Raw genomic sequence first — 16,029 nt, 5'->3', positions numbered from 1 at the left:
AAGTGGGGATCTGCTCCAGTGATGCCATTGAGCTGTGCTCAGCACTTTTGTAGATCCCGTGTGTGTGGTAGTGGAAACCCCTGGCACCGCTTTCAGGCTCACACCCATAATTACTACAGTGTAAAATCAGTGTCAGTGATATCAGAATCAGCTCTCTGGATTATGTTCCTGGCTTTTTCTTTGTGATCTTGGATGAGTGACTTAATCACTCTGTTTCTTCATCTGTAAAAAGGGCATAATGTAATACATGCCTCAGAGTTTCATGAGGAATTCACTTGTTATTACCTTTACTTTTATTGCATTAGTGCCCAAGGACACCAGCCAGAAGCAGCATAAACACATACAAAGTCATGGTTCCTGCCCTAGAGAGCTTATAATACAATTTAAGATGGAGACTCCACAAATGAGTGTAACAAATTATATGAGGGAAGAGGAAGGGTAGAAGGAGAGTAGTGCCAAGCAGTGATCTATTTTCTACACATATCTTTTTGAACAAAAGGTTTGTGTGTGAGGCAGGATGGTCTTGTGGCTAAGGCACTGACCTGGGGCATTGACATCTGGCTTCAATTCCCACCTGTCACAACTATCTGTGTCACCCTGGGCGAGTCACTTCAGCCCAGTTCCACAAAGCTACTTAGACTCCTAACTTCCACTGAAATCTAAATACTTTTGTGGATCTGGGGCCTTTATCTCTTTGCACATCAGTTTCTCATTTGTAAAATGAGGATAAAAATACATCCCTTTCCCCTCTCTTTGTCATTCTTACCTATTTAGACCCTGAGCCCTTTGAGGTAGGAACTGTTTCTTACTAAGTTTTACATGTGATGCCTAGTGCAATGAAGTCCCAATCTTAGTTGCTTAGATGGAACTGTATTTTAAATAATGTTAATAATAGTGTATTATGAGGTGACATTAATTAAAATGAATAACATCAAATTGTATGACATGCTTAACAATTTTATTTTGAAGTCAAATATTAAATTCACAACTGTTAAAACACTTTGTGTAGTGACATTTTCTGATTATACAATAATGTTCTTTACCTTAACTCCTGTTACTTACATTGTTCACTATGTTTATTATGTGCACTATTTTAACCAATTGTGTCTTCATGGCTATATCAGAGACTCCTGGGAAGTCTAAGTCACCTGAATCTCCTGTATGGAACAAGTATGTTGAGTAAGTATTTCTGTAGGAATTTATTTTTCCTAATTCTCTAGTTCTAATTAGTTAATTGGCCTAATCTTGTAGTCCTCTCACAAGGTAATGTCATATTGGGGTCAGTAGGAATTTTGCTTGTGTTAGACCTTCAGGATTATTGCTTTGTGGAAATAGGGCCATCATCTATTTTCACTTGCTCCATTGTCAATCCAGAGTAACTCATTGGAGAGCAGAATCTGAGCCATGAAGGAAAAAAAGTGCTAAATTTCTTTTATTGTTTACCTTTCCTCCACCTTTCATTGCTCTAAGCCCTGAAGTCCTTCCTCAGTTTTTACTCAATGCTTACCCAGACAAGTCTCCCACCAATGTCAACATTGAATAAGGATTTCAAGAAGTTGTCCTTTGTCTTTTTAAAATTCTTTCAGTAATGTTGATTTGTGCACTATTTGCTCTAGTAAAATATTCTGTTAGATGCTTTTTGCTTTTGGAACTCTGTCAGTAAGTAAGGCCCTTGTCTTCAGCATTGCCAATTCTCGCAATTTTATCACTTTCACTAAATAGCACAATATTTAGTATTTTGTCTTAAAGCCCCAGCTTCTGGAGTCATGTTAAAACCTGAAAATCTCAGATTTCAGAAAAAAGGTACAATTCTAGCCCTCACAGTTGTAGAGGAAAACTTGAAAATTTGAACCCTAATGGCCTCAACAACAGAAGGCAAAGAAAAAGAACCCCAAATGTATTATTTCTAAAACATCATTATTTTTAGGCCAGTCGTGTGACTTTTTCGGGCCTTGCTTATGAGTTTTGAGCACTTGCTGCTGGCAATCCTGTAATGAACTCTATGTAGCTGGATCCCTGCACCTGCACAGATCCCATTAACATCACTGCATCTCCTGCTCTTTTGGAGCACATTGCAGGATCAGCATCTAAATTAACAACTTTCAGTCTATCACAGGGGTGGGCAAACTTTTTGGCTTGAGGGCCACATCTGGGTGGGGAAATTGCATGTAGGGCCATGAATGTAGGGCTGGGGCAGGGGATTGGGGTGCAGGAGGGAGTGCGGGGTGTGCAGGAAGGGGCTCGGGGCAAGGGGTTGTGGCACAGGAGGGGTGCGAGTGTACACGGGGGCTCAGGGCACGGGGTTGGGGTGCAGGAGGGGTGCAAGATATGGTGGGGTTGGGGTGCAGGAAGAGTGCGGGGTGTGCCAGGGGGCTCAGGACAGGGGGTTGGGGTGCAGGGTGCAGGAGAGGTTTGGGGTGCAGGCTCTGGCCCGACGCCGCTTACCTGGAGCGGCTCTGGGGTGGTAGCGGTGCACACCAGGGCCAGGGCAGGCTCTGCCTGCCTGCCCTGGCCCTGGACCCGGACCCATGCCACTCTGGGAATTAGCCTGCACAAACATCCCTGTGGCCCCTGGCGGAGGGGGGCAGAGGGCTCTGTGCACTGCCCTTGCCTGTAGGTACCTCCCCAAAGCTCCCATTGGCTGGGAATGGAGAACCACGGCCAATGGGAGCTTAGGGGGGAGGTACCCACAGGCAAGGGCAGATCACAGAGCCCTCTGCCCCCCTCCCCCAGGGGCCGCAGGGACATGGTGCTGGCCGCTTCCTGGAGCAGCGCAGGGCTCATGGCACCACGGAGGTGGCAATCCTGTGGGCCGGATCCAAAGCTCTGAGGTTCCAGATCTGGCCCGCATGCCATAATTTGCCCACCCCTAGTCTATCAGCTCATCCACTTTGCTAACTGTAATATCTGAATAAAATTGTGGCATGATTTTAATATGCATCTCCATTTGTAATAGTGTGGCTCCCTAAGTTTCTATGTAAGGGAGTCAGAATTTAGACAGAATATTATATGCTGTGAGAATTGAAAATGCTGTTTGAATGAATTCAGACAGTATTTTCAGAATATTTTTTCTCAGTGAAAAGGGCTACATTACTGTTAAATAATTTCTGAACATATTTTCTGTGTATCAGATGCTTTTAGAATCCCCGCAGGAGACCTCGTTCTTGCTGAAGTGACAAGTGCACTCAGAAAAGCCAGCAGAGCATTTACTGACAATTTCCATTTAAAACAATGCTGCCTTTAAAATGAAGATCCTGTTACCAGATTCACAAACTGACCAACCTACAGCTATTTTGGCACATTGACAAGTGATTATATGAATTACGTTCACAAATTTTAAAAGTGGCCTGTGATTTTGGTTACCTCAAATTTGGATTGCCCAAACCGAGACACCTTAAAATTTTAGCAAAGAAAACTGTCAGAGGTAAGTCAATATGCTGCAGACACAGATGTTGGTAACTGAATCCAGACTGCTGTCAGCTAATATCTCAAATTGCCTATGAGATAGATCCTGATCGAACACCCATCGAAACCGATGGAGCCTTTCCATTATCGTCAGCGGGGCCATTGGACTAGCTCCTGGGGGCTCTAAGGCAGCTCACAGAGTGCGTACGCTGAATGTGCCTCCTCCATTAATTGCTAATGTTCTCGCATTTCTTGAACACTTTACTCCCCAGGTACACTTTCACTGGCATTTACACTTTTGAATCATTGATAAAAATATTGGCAAGAGGATTCTGTCTGAATGAATTCACTTTCCTTCGAGATCCATGGAACTGGTTGGATTTCAGTGTCATTGTTCTGGCGTAAGTAAGAGTGTATATATATATTAAGGACAGGTGTGAAAGTAAGTCGAGTGACTTACCGGTACTCTGGGGCCAGCTCTGGCCCCCAGAAGGGGCGGGGCCTAGGGCGGAAGAGGCGGGGTTGAGGGGGTCAGAGCCAGCCCCAGCCCATCCTGTCAGGTAAGTGCCCCCCCCCACCGGGGTAGCAGCAGCAGCCCAGGGCTCCAGGGGCTATTTAAAGGGCCCAGGGCTCCCCTCTTCTACCTCCCTGGCCCTTTAAAGAGCTGCCGGAGCCCTGGGGAAGCAGCGGGGCTCCAGCGGCTATTTAAAGGACCGGGGCGGCAGAAGCAGCTGGAGCCCTGGCCCTTTAAATAGCCCCCGGAGCCCCTGCTACCCCAGGGCTCTGGGGGCTATTTAAAGGGTCCGCGGCTCCCCTGCTTCTACCGCTCTGGACCTTTAAATAGCCGCTGGAGCCCTGGAGTAGCTGCAGTGGGGCTCCAGCGGCTATTTAAAGGGCCTGGGCCCTTTAAATAGCCGCTGGAGCCCTGCAGCCACTACCCCAGGGCTCTAGCAGCGGGGCTCTAGAGGCAATTTAAAGGGTCTAGGTCTCCAGCCACTGCTGGGAGCCCCAGGCCCTTTAAATTGCCCCCTGGGGAAGCCGGGCTGCCCCTGTACGGTGCACCGGCTCTTACCGGTATGCTGTACTGGGGCGTACCGGCTTACTTTCACATCTGATTAAGGGATATCATGCCATTAAAGTATTTTTGCTTGTTTTGATTTTTTCCTCTAACTTTTCACTGAAGTGGCTAAATTGTTCTACTTTGCACCCACGACACAAAATCATTTTAAGGAACAATAACTGTATCTGGAAAAGCTATCTAGTGCTCCTGAATCCCCTTCATTGTAGGGTGTAGAGGATAGCAACAGTATACCAATCCCTCAAAAAAGGATAAAAGGGACTGTACAGAGGGCAAAGACAGCAGTAAGATATGCTGTATTCCATCACATAGAAACCAGCAACCCCTTTATTTGAAATAGGAAAAGGATCTGACCTGACAGGCAGTGAGATTTAATATCTGTAGTGTCATGAAGTGTGTGTGTGTGTGTGTGTGAATGCATGTGTATGAAGGCACTATGGCCACGTACGTACAGACACCATTGTAGTCAGTGAATCAAATCTGGGATTTTGTCACCAGAAACACAATTTGAGCTTGAACTACTGAAGTTAGAAAGCTATTACAGTGGCAGCCACAAGAGGGAAATAAAATCAAACCCATTAAGCCACTGTATTATATATTCTTCCGACTGTTACACAAGCATGTCAAGAATATTTGCAATCCACAGCTCAAGACTCACAGGGGATATACATTTTTATGTTAGCTTCCTTTCAAATATAAGTACCAACCAGAGGTAGAACCTGTTAGTCCAGGTTTTATTTGATTACTCCAAACATTCCAGAGTGTTGTGAGTTCCAAAGATACTGGGTCTTTTAAAAACAACAAGGAGTCCGGTGGCACTGTAAAGACTAACAGATTTATTTGGGCATAAGCTTCCGTGGGTAAAAAACCCACTTCTTCAGATGCATGGAAGAAGTGCATGTCTCCATGCACCTGAAGGAGTGGGGTTTTTACCCACGAAAGCTTATGCCCAAATAAATCTGTTAGTCTTTAAGGTGCCCAAATAAATCTGTTGTTTTTGTGGATACAGACTAACACGGCTACCCCCTGATACTGGGTCTTTTAGTTCCTTCTGTCTTGGTTTCTTTTTATCACAGTAAGTCAATAAACAGGCAATACTATCATCCATAGCATTTCCAAATATTTCATTGTAGTAGATAGTACGAAGTGTACTCCATACCAACAGTGGCTGGAGCTACTCCCTACAGTGTTCCACTGAGCTGTCTGCACGGACAGCTTCTCACTCACTGTGCTCCCAGTGGCAGCACACTGACTGCAGCCCAGTCAATGAAGAGGAGATGAGGAACTTCCTACCACACACATATATATTTCAATATATATATTGAAACACATATATATTTCAATATAGTTGAATATATTCTGAACTTACACAAAAAGAAAAGGAGTACTTGTGGCACCTTAGAGACTAAACACAGCCATGGACTTTAGAGTTCCATCTTATCCAAAGGTCCCTTTTTGTTACTAGTTCACGTGGCACTATTGTTCTAAGGAAAAGAATATCAAAATGATACCATTAAAGGAAGAAAGAAATGTGGAGTTACACGTGCCTCTGTTAGTGTGTGTATGTGAAGCTTTGCTGTGGTCTTTTCCATCTTTGCTCCAAAAAAACCAGATTGCATGTAAAATAAACTAGGAGAAACATTCTGAGTCACCTCATTAATATCTCTGCCCGTGAAGTCGTGACTCGCTCAAAGTCTCACCCCTGACCTCCTGCTTGGCCAAAAGAACTGTGTGTGTGTGTGTCTGTCTGTGTCTGTATGTGTGCCTGCGTGTGTGTGTGGGGCGGGGGGAGGAAGGGCTAATATCAGATAGAGCTGAGAAGCAGAGAAGAGGAAAGGTTGTAGTTGATAGCTATTGGGGACTCTGTGTTATGGGAGGATGTTAGGCTTCTTTTGTGGAATGGGGCTATTTGGGGGGAGAACTGATTGGTTTGCATTATGGGAATATGGAATACAGTTCTAAAGGATAGATTTGATTCATTTTGTTTTAGTGAGGAAAATAGACTGATTTTTTTTTTTAGGAGGTAGGCCTGTGGCACAGGGGGAATTGAGAGCTTTATTGTGGGGTTAGGGAGGAGGCATACTTTGAAGTTTTACTTGAGGATCTGGTCAAAAAGAAATTATTTTCTTCTTCCTCAGCTTGAAATACATAATTTTGAATAATTTCTGTATTATTTTAGTTTAAATTTAAAAGTGTATTGTAGGAAGTTGGCAACATGCATAATCAAGCACTACCATGTAAATAGTTTCTATTGAAGTAACCAAGAAATAGATTTATAACACTTAGGATGAGAACTTGACATGCGGTTTACTAATGCACAAGATATTATATACTCAGAAGGGTTAGCAGTTGGGAAAACGCATATAAAGTAGTTGCTTTGTTCATTCAATTCAATAGCATGTTGTGTCACGTCTTGATTTTACAGATATGCAGGGGCGTTTAGTGATCTAGGCAGTGTTTCAGTCCTTCGCACATTCAGGGTTCTGAGAGCTTTAAAAACTATTTCAATAGTCCCAGGTAAGAAGCCCAGATCTTTGAATATTTTCTGCCAACTACAAGTGATTTTCTCCTCCAACTACTTCATTATTGGTTTGTTTGTTTTTTTCAGGTCTTTTGTCTTTTTTTATCTGTATAACTTTCAGCTGCTACAGATACCACTGAATTTGTGGGCATGGATGGTGTCTCAGGATTGTTGGCCCAGTCATTTAAGCACTGGAAACAATTTGCCATCTAATTTATTTTGTTTATTTATGTCTTTGAGGATTTTGTTTGATCTTTATAATGACTATTACACAAAAAGCCCTTCTAATTGTTCTTGTTTATCATTGTTTTGACTGTGCAATGTCAATACATCAACAGACTTGTGCTTTATAATTAATATTTATTATTATTGGTTCAGATCCTATTCAGTTTTTACTTATTCCTTAATCAGAAAAGTCAATTAGGTATTGCCTGATTAAGGAAGGGCTGTCTAAAACTTGAATAAGGTTGATGAATTTGGTCCATTGGTCTCTTTCTGGTCCGTCTGTATTATTTTCTGTATGTCTCTAGTGTTCACAGGTCCTCCCTAGGTAGCATCACTGTAAATTTTATTAGCATGATGCTTATTCCACTTTCTAGATTATGAAAGACAAACTATCCTGATCCTTGCATGGAAGAGGGTGCAATACATGGGGGAAGAACATAAGAAGTCTTCTGCCCTCCAGACAACTTGCTTTCCCTGCAAAAGTGCTAGGGATAAATGTGTGTAGGGGAAAAAACTACATTTCTCATGTTGATCACTTCTCTCTCATCTGGGCTTTGCTTGTATTGCAAAGATGCATGTAACACTGGCCTAGTAAATATGAAACGATGGCTGCTGTATCTTGTTTTAAATCTCAAAAAAATGGTATATTGTATGTGTATCAGTTTCTCAGTCCATACACTGTTGAATTTTATCTCTCTAGGACTGAAGGTCATTGTAGGTGCACTGATCCAGTCTGTTAAGAAACTTACTGATGTGATGATCCTGACTGTTTTCTGCTTGAGTGTCTTTGCCCTCATAGGCCTCCAGCTCTTTAAGGGCAATTTGAGACATAAGTGTGTCAGGGATTTTAACTACACCAACGGAACTATTACTTCAGATGATAAGTCATGGGACTCCTTTGACTTGTTTACTAATGATTCAGGTAAACTGTCCTCTTATTTCTTTTTAAAATGGTAGTATATATATGGAGAATCCTGCCCTGCAAATGATATTGAAAATACCAATGAACTGCTACCACAACACATTAGTCATCAAAATGCAAGAGCAGTTTGCAAATGTCCTGGGATAATTTCTTCTATTCATGATACAATTCTGTCTCTCTCTCTCTTCCCCCCACTCCCCATCAAAAGTATTGGAAATAATGTTCCCAACGTTTCTGATAATATTCATCTGTGTTTCCCAGTATGATAGCATAATAACTGAAATGCACATTAGCTCATTCTTTGATGTAATTCCCAGAAGTTCTGCCCTGTACAGTGTGCTGAACAGTTATAATTATTCAGAAAACTGTATGTTTAAGTAGGCTACACATTTATGTGTTCTGAAGTGGACTGAACAGTTTTATTAAAGATTCAGCTAAATTGCTTGCTTTTTTCCTTGAAATACATTCTATATTTCTTTATTCCATATGTATGTCATGACCACAGTTAGTGCTGAAAGTATGGATGAGAACAGAGGTATGTGAAAACACATCAAAGCATTCTCAGAGGACAGGCACTAGTTAGATGCACCAAGGGAAGAAAGAGGTTTATGCAGAAGAAATACCCCAAAATACACAAGAGGAACCATACCAGAAAAAATGTTTGCATGTGTGATGGGTTCCCCCCAGGGTGCCACTTGGAGCTGGGGTACCACTGAGCCCTCTGACTCACCAGCTTGGGCTCCCTCTCACACTGTGTTGCTGTGTCAAGCTGCAGAGTCCTCCAAGCTTGCACTTTCACTTTCACACAGGTAGGGACACACCCAGCTGCAGTTACATGCAGGCTCTCTAACCACCAGCCTCCTACCTAGGACCCCAGAGCAATACTGTCCTGCACTGGTCAAAATCTGGCCAGTATATGGATTTAATACCTGGTCCGCCTGATATTTCAATGTGAAGAGGACCATACACACTTGTGATAACCAAGCTGAGATTTTCCCCAGACACTTTAAAAAGACACACTCATTTGTATTAAAACATAAAATAAGTTTATTAACTACAAAAGGGTAGATTTTAAGTGATTATAAGTGATAGCAAACAGATCAAAGCAGATTACCTAGTAAATAAACAAAACTGCAAACTGAGCTTAACATACTAGATACATAGAATATGAATTAGTAAATTCTCACCCTGAGTGATAAACATGCTGGCAGATTCTTAATGTACAAGCTGTCTTTGCTTTGCAACTTGGGTTTCCCAGGTTTGCATTCACAGGCTAGAAATCCCTTTAGCCTGGGACCATCAGTTCCCCCAGTTCAGTCTTTGTTCTTCAGGTGTTTCCAGGTGTGTTGTTTTAGGGAGAGTGAGGTACCATCATGATGTCAGTTCCCTCTTTTATATCTTCTTCCCACTTGCTGGAAAGCTCTTTTGCTGTGACCTGGGTCAAACAGTTCCCATTGTGTAATGCTATCTGTGAGAGGTTTCTATGGTACACAGTTCCTGGAGTAAGCCTTGTGCTTGTGTGCTTTTCCTCAATGAGCCATGAACATTGTTTCATCTTTTTACTGTTGTACCTGAAAGGCTACTTGTGTGTGTTTTCAACCTCACATCATTTTTCAGTAACACATACATAGCCAAACTTCATAACTTCACATAGGATGATAGCACATACAATCCAATGAGATATTAATGTCTAGCACAGGGGTGGGCAAATGTTTTGGCCTGAGGGCCACATCTGGGTGAGGAAATTGCATGCAGGGCCATGAATGTAGGACTGGGGCAGGGGGTTCAGGTGTGGGAGGGAGTGTGGTGTGCAGGAAGGGACTCAGGGCAAGGGGTTGGGGTACAGGAGGGGTGCAGGGTGTATGAGGGGGCTTAGGGCAGGGGGTTAGGGTGCAGGAGGGGGTGCGGAGTATGGCAGGGGGCTCAGAGTGGGGGGTTGGGGTGCGGGAGGGGTGCAGAGTGTGTGGGGGACTCAGAGCAGGGGGTTGGGGGTTCAGGGCAGGGGTTGGGGTGCAGGAGGGATGCAGGGTGTGGCAGGGGGCTCAGGGCAGGGGGTTGGGGTGCAGGAGGGGTGCGGCAGGGGACTCAGTGCAGAGGGTTGGGGCGCTTACCTGGAGTGGCTCCGTGGTGGCAGTGGCATACAGTGGGACTAAGGCAGGCTCCCTGCCTGCCCTGGCCCCACGCCGCTCCTGGAAGTGGCCAGCACCACGTCCCTGTGGCCCGAGGTACCTCTCCCAGCAGTTCACCTTCTAGATCTGCAGAACACTCTGGCAGATAATTTGAGAAGACATTTCTCATCAGATCATGAGTGGACAAAGACTGTGATTCACACATTTTTCCAGGAATGGGACCATCCTTCAATACATCTGTTTGTGACAGAAAAAACCAAGTATCTCACCTTTTGTTCCAGACGGTTTCAGAGCCCACGATCCGTCAGATACATTCCTCATGCGGTGATCCTTGACACTGATGTACGCTTACTCACCATTTCTTTTAATTCCCAGGGTACACAGGAAAATCGAGCAAGATGCTGACAGGGTCATCTTGATAGCTACCACTAGGCCAACATCGGTTTATTACTCCAAGCCCCTTACCTGTAACACCAGACTTGATATCCCAGGACACTGGGAGCATCCTTCATCCGAACCCATCCCCCCTCCATCTCACTGTCCAGAGACAGTCCGACTTGTTTTTCAGATATCAAGACTATTCTGATAAATAGTAGGAAAGATTCCACCAGAGAAGCCTACACTGCTAAGTGGAAAAAATTTACAACTAGGTACATACAATACCCAGTTACATCCTGTTAACATACAGCTATCTACTATCTTGGACTATTTACAATATCTAAAGAAATCTGGACTTTCAATTATTTCTGTTAAAGTACGCCTTACAGCCACCACTTCATATCATTCTCCTATTGAAGTCTGTACAGTCTCTTCCTACCATACTATGTCTGAATTCCTCAGAGACCTAACTAGGATTTTCCCTCTCCCTGGACCTCAACACAGTGTTTGCAGGTCTAATGGACCCTCCATTTGAACCCCTAGCAATATGTTCACTATTAAACTTATCTATGACACCTCCTTTATGGTAGCAATTGCATCAACTAGGAGAACTGGGGAAATACAGAGATTCATGACAGGAAGTCTGTATTCAGTTTTTCATATTTCTAAGGTATCTCTTACACCAAACTCCAAGTCCCTGTCCAAGGTAGTTTCAGACTTCTGTTTAAATGAATAATATTGGTCATCTACCAATATTCTTTCCCAAACCACATTTCTAATCAGAGAGAATTCAGATTGCATACCCTCAATGTTTGTAGGTCCCTAGCCTTTTATCTGCAAAGGACTAAACCCTTCAGAGCTTCCCTGAGACAGTCTATATCATTTGTTGAGACAATGAAGGGCCAATCATTTTCTGCCCAGAGATTATCTAAAGAGGCTTCCTTGCAAACCATCTCCATTTTGGGTATGTTTAAATCAGCTCCTCGAGGTTCAGCATAGACTATTACCAAGCATTTTTCCGTAATGGAAGCATTCAAGTTGGACACTTCTTTTCGCAGATTGCTGCAATCTCTATTTAGATAGACTCTGAGCACCTACCTCGTCATATCTGATCACTGCTTGGGAGTTATCAAGAATGCAATATATATATATATAGAGAGAGAGAGAGAGAACAATTCAAAGACAGAAAAATTACTTACCTATACAGTAACTGGAATTCTTCGAGATATGTTGCCCATATATATGTATTCCATGACCTGCCCTTGTTCCCCACAACTATAGAGTCCTGTTATATATGGATTCTGCAGTGGCAAAGGAACTGAGTGGCAGTTGGGCATGCACCATGTTTTTATGCCCTTAGTATGGAAGCATAAGGACATTCAGGGTACATGCAGGGACACAATGGACACTGCTGGCCAAAAGATTCTAATCTCTAGTGCATAGGGTGCATCGAGTGGAAAGAACAACAACATCTTAAAGAACTCCAGCTACTCTACACATGAATAACTATTTTTAATAATCAAATGCCAATTTTATCTGTGTGTGTGTATTACAATTCATATTCATCTAGTGGGTTGATGTTTAAAAGTATTTTTGATTTACTCTGCTTTCATTTTTATTGTAGAAAATGTTCTCAAGAAGAATGGCACCAGTGATAGCTTGTTGTGTGGCAATGGCTCAGATGCTGGGTAAGTGCAATCTACAATCTTTCTTGATTCTTTTCTTTCTTTGCTCCATATCTTTTGGCTTAACTCAGTCCACCAGTGACTAATGTAAAAAAGCAGATTTCAGGTTCCTAACAACAACAGTAATTGGAAGAAGGATAATGAAAATATATACAAATAATAAAACAGTTTAATGAAGGATAGGGGATAAAGTTCAACCCTGTGGTTTCCTTACTCAGGTCTAAATTATTTCCAGGCCTCCTGGCAGATGTTCTTGCAATTACTTTAACTTTCTTCTCAGGAATGCATTTAATATACCTTTCCATTTAGTGAATTATATTTTAAGAGAATGAGCTGTGGAGAAGGAAGAAGGATTAACTTCAGTGTTTCTAATAAGGATGGGTGCATCATTTCAGACATAAAAAATCTAACCCAAACGTTTCCCCTCCCCAGTGGTGTAGGAAGAGAAGACTGAGAAAAAGGCTAGGGAGTTTCAGATGCGAGTGGGCTTGTGAACCCAAGGCTTCACCTATTCCCTGCCTGCTTTCAAGGCCTGAGTATGGCAGGGGGAAAGTACCAAACATGTAGCCCCAGATTCCTTCTCTACCCAGTGCCCTGTCCCTGCAGTTGAGATACAGGAAGGCTGTGCAAGAGAGTTTCGGGAGTGAGGATCTTTATTCCCCTTTTGTTTTTGTGTGGCTGAATAAGCCTGGGCCACAGTCTGGCAAGTGCTCTGCTCTGTGAAAGACACAGAAAAGTCAGCCTCTGCCTTGAAGGTCTTATAATTCACAATCAAAAAATCATCTTAGCTCACAGTGCCAGAAATAGATGTAGAGATCGATCCTCTAAACAGTTACTCCTGCACCCATATTCCCTTTGATTTCAGTCAGACTATGTTTTAAGACAGGATACACTGGAAGACTCAGAGAAAGTGTTAATTTAGAATAGGAAATATTATATAGAATACACACACACATACATACATATACATAATTAAAAATGCACTTGTGTGCATCTGTTTTTGTATTACTGTCTCTACCCTTCCACTCTGTGTCCCTCTTCCCCACCAAACTATCGCAGGGCTTTGGAGAACATTTGCATAGCATGGGATACTGTTTGCAGGTCTCACAGAAGAAGTGAGTCCCTATATTTGAGTTTCAATATAGTTGAATATATTCTGAACTTACACAAAAAGAAAAGGAGTACTTGTGGCACCTTAGAGACTAACTAATTTATTTGATCATAAGCTTTTGTGAGCTACAGCTCACTTCATCGGATGCATAAAAGTGGAAAATGCAGTGAGGATGTTTTTATACACACAGGTTTCAGAGTAACAGCCGTGTTAGTCTGTATTCGCAAAAAGAAAAGGAGGACTTGTGGCACCTTAGAGACTAACCAATTTATTAGAGCATGAGCTTTCGTGAGCTACAGCTCACTTCCTCAGATGCATCTGAGGAAGTGAGCTGTAGCTCACGAAAGCTCATGCTCTAATAAATTGGTTAGTCTCTAAGGTGCCACAAGTCCTCCTTTTCTTTATACACACAGACCATGAAAAAATGGGTGTTTATCACTTCAAAAGGTTTTCTCCCCCCACCCCACTCTCCTGCTGGTAATAGCTTATCTAAAGTGATCACTCTCCTTACAATGTGTATGATAATCAAGGTGGGCCATTTCATACACATTGTAAGGAGAGTGATTACTTTAGATAAGCTATTACCAGCAGGAGAGTGGGGTGGGGGGAGAGAAAACCTGGATTTGTGCTGGAAATGGCCCACCTTGATTATCATACACATTGTAAGGAGAGTGATCACTTTAGATAAGCTATTACCAGCAGGAGAGTGGGGTGGGGGGAGAAAACCTTTTAAAGTGATAAACACCCATTTTTTCATGGTCTGTGTGTATAAAAATATCTTCACTGCATTTTCCACTTTTATGCATTCGATGAAGTGAGCTGTAGCTCACGAAAGCTTATGCTCAAATAAATGTGTTAGTCTCTAAGGTGCCACAAGTACTCATTTTCTTTTTGTGAATACAGACTAACACGGCTGCTACTCTGAAACCTGAACTTACACATGAATTGAAGCTGCTTCCCTTTAAATTTGCACATTTTAAGCTTTCATCACTTTTCTGTTATCATCTGTAGCACCTGTCCAGATAAATATATATGTCTCAAAGTCGGGGAAAATCCTGATTATGGTTACACAAGTTTTGATACATTTGGCTGGGCATTTCTTTCCTTGTTCCGCCTGATGACACAGGATTACTGGGAGCGTCTCTATCAACAGGTATAAGATTTACTTATTTCAAATACAGTAACTCCTCACTTAAAGTCATCCCGGTTAACGTTGTTTCGTTGTTACATTGCTGATCAATTAGGGAACATGCTCGTTTAAAGTTGCACAGTGCTCCCCTATAACGTTGTTTGGCAGCCGCCTGCTTTGCCCACTGCTTGCAGGAAGAGCAGCCTGTCGGAGCTAGCTGGTAGGGGCTTGGAACTAGGGTGGACCAGCAGCTCCCCTATTAGCTCCCTGCTCCCCTAAGTTCCCTGTGCGGCAGCAGCCCAGCAGGCTGTCAATTGCTGGGCAGTAAAGCTGTCCCTCTCACCACTGCCATGTGCTGCTCCTGCCATCTGCCTTGGAGCTGCTCCCGGGAGCCTCCTGCTTGCTGTGCAGGGGAGGGGAAAAGGGGTGCTAATGTCAGGATGTCCCCCCCCCCGCTTCTGTATCTTATCTCCACAGAGGAGGGGGGGCACCACAGGGTTTAGGACGGAGGGAGCTTGCTGGCAGCAGCTGCTCTCGCAACTTGCTAATCTACTTAAAGAGGAAATGTACTTAGAGTGGGGTCAGCGTACTTTAAGGCGCAATGTGTGTGTCTCTCTCACACACATGGTGTATGTCTCTGTCTCTCTCTGCCATGCTGTCTCCCCTCCCTGCATTCGTGCTGCCTTGTAGAGTGTGAGGCTACATTAACAACATGTTAACCCTTGAGGGCTCAGCCGATTGCTAGTTCATCATTTAGCAGTAAGGCATTCCCTGGGAAATATCCCACCCTCTACCACCCTCTGACTCCACCATCTCAACCAAGCTTCACAACCATCATTGCTGTGTACAGTATTAAATTGTTTATTTAAAACTTATACTGTGTATACGTGTGTATATATATATATATAGTCTTTTGTCTGGCGAAAAAAAATTTCCCTGGAGCCTTAACCCCCTCTATTTACATTAATTCTTATGGGGAAATTGGATTCACTTAACATCATTTAGCTTAAAGTAGCATTTTTCAGGAACATAACTACAATGGTAACTGAGGAGTTACTGTACTAAGTAAAGCAGTAACCTAACTGGATAAATGTATAAAGTATTTAAAATGTAAAGAGAGAAAAAGAAGTTCTCCTTCAAGTGATTGTGCACATATACATGCCACTATAGATGTGTGCGCGCCCAGTGCCCTCAAGTCAGAGACTTTTGCCGGTAATACCATTAGGTGGCACATGAACCCCTACTCCCCTCATGCTATCAGATGGGGCATAAAGGGTGTGACTGCTGTTTCTCTCTCAGTTCCTTTTAACTGCCCAAGGTGACAGTTGGAGCTCCCCATTGCTTTGGTTCAGTTAACCATCTTTCTGAGTCTTAGTATATATAGTTAGTTAGTGTCTTAATAGTTTAATAGTTCAGTTAGTTAGTCATTGTAGTTTTACAAGTTCC

The 16,029-nt window shown here is 43.0% G+C and overlaps 1 protein-coding gene across 1 annotated transcript in view; it reads left to right on the top strand.

Annotated features, from left to right (window-relative positions):
• Positions 1–1,072: 1,072 nt before the first annotated feature.
• The window catches only part of LOC311516797 (sodium channel protein type 5 subunit alpha-like), a gene marked incomplete at its 5' end in the record, with an annotated part of 87,161 nt that continues 72,204 nt past the window's right edge, over positions 1,073–16,029 (top strand). The window contains 6 exons of the mRNA XM_084621133.1: positions 1,073–1,179; positions 3,678–3,806; positions 6,909–7,000; positions 7,930–8,151; positions 12,283–12,346; positions 14,466–14,607. Of these exons, the coding sequence (XP_084477259.1) occupies positions 1,073–1,179; positions 3,678–3,806; positions 6,909–7,000; positions 7,930–8,151; positions 12,283–12,346; positions 14,466–14,607 (756 nt within the window). The remainder of the gene's footprint in view (positions 1,180–3,677; positions 3,807–6,908; positions 7,001–7,929; positions 8,152–12,282; positions 12,347–14,465; positions 14,608–16,029) is intronic.

Source organism: Lepidochelys olivacea (assembly GCF_965140295.1).
Source record: "Lepidochelys olivacea isolate rLepOli2 genome assembly, chromosome: 2".
Lineage (NCBI taxonomy): Eukaryota > Metazoa > Chordata > Testudines > Cheloniidae > Lepidochelys > Lepidochelys olivacea.
This window is presented reverse-complemented; position numbering and strand designations above follow the sequence as displayed.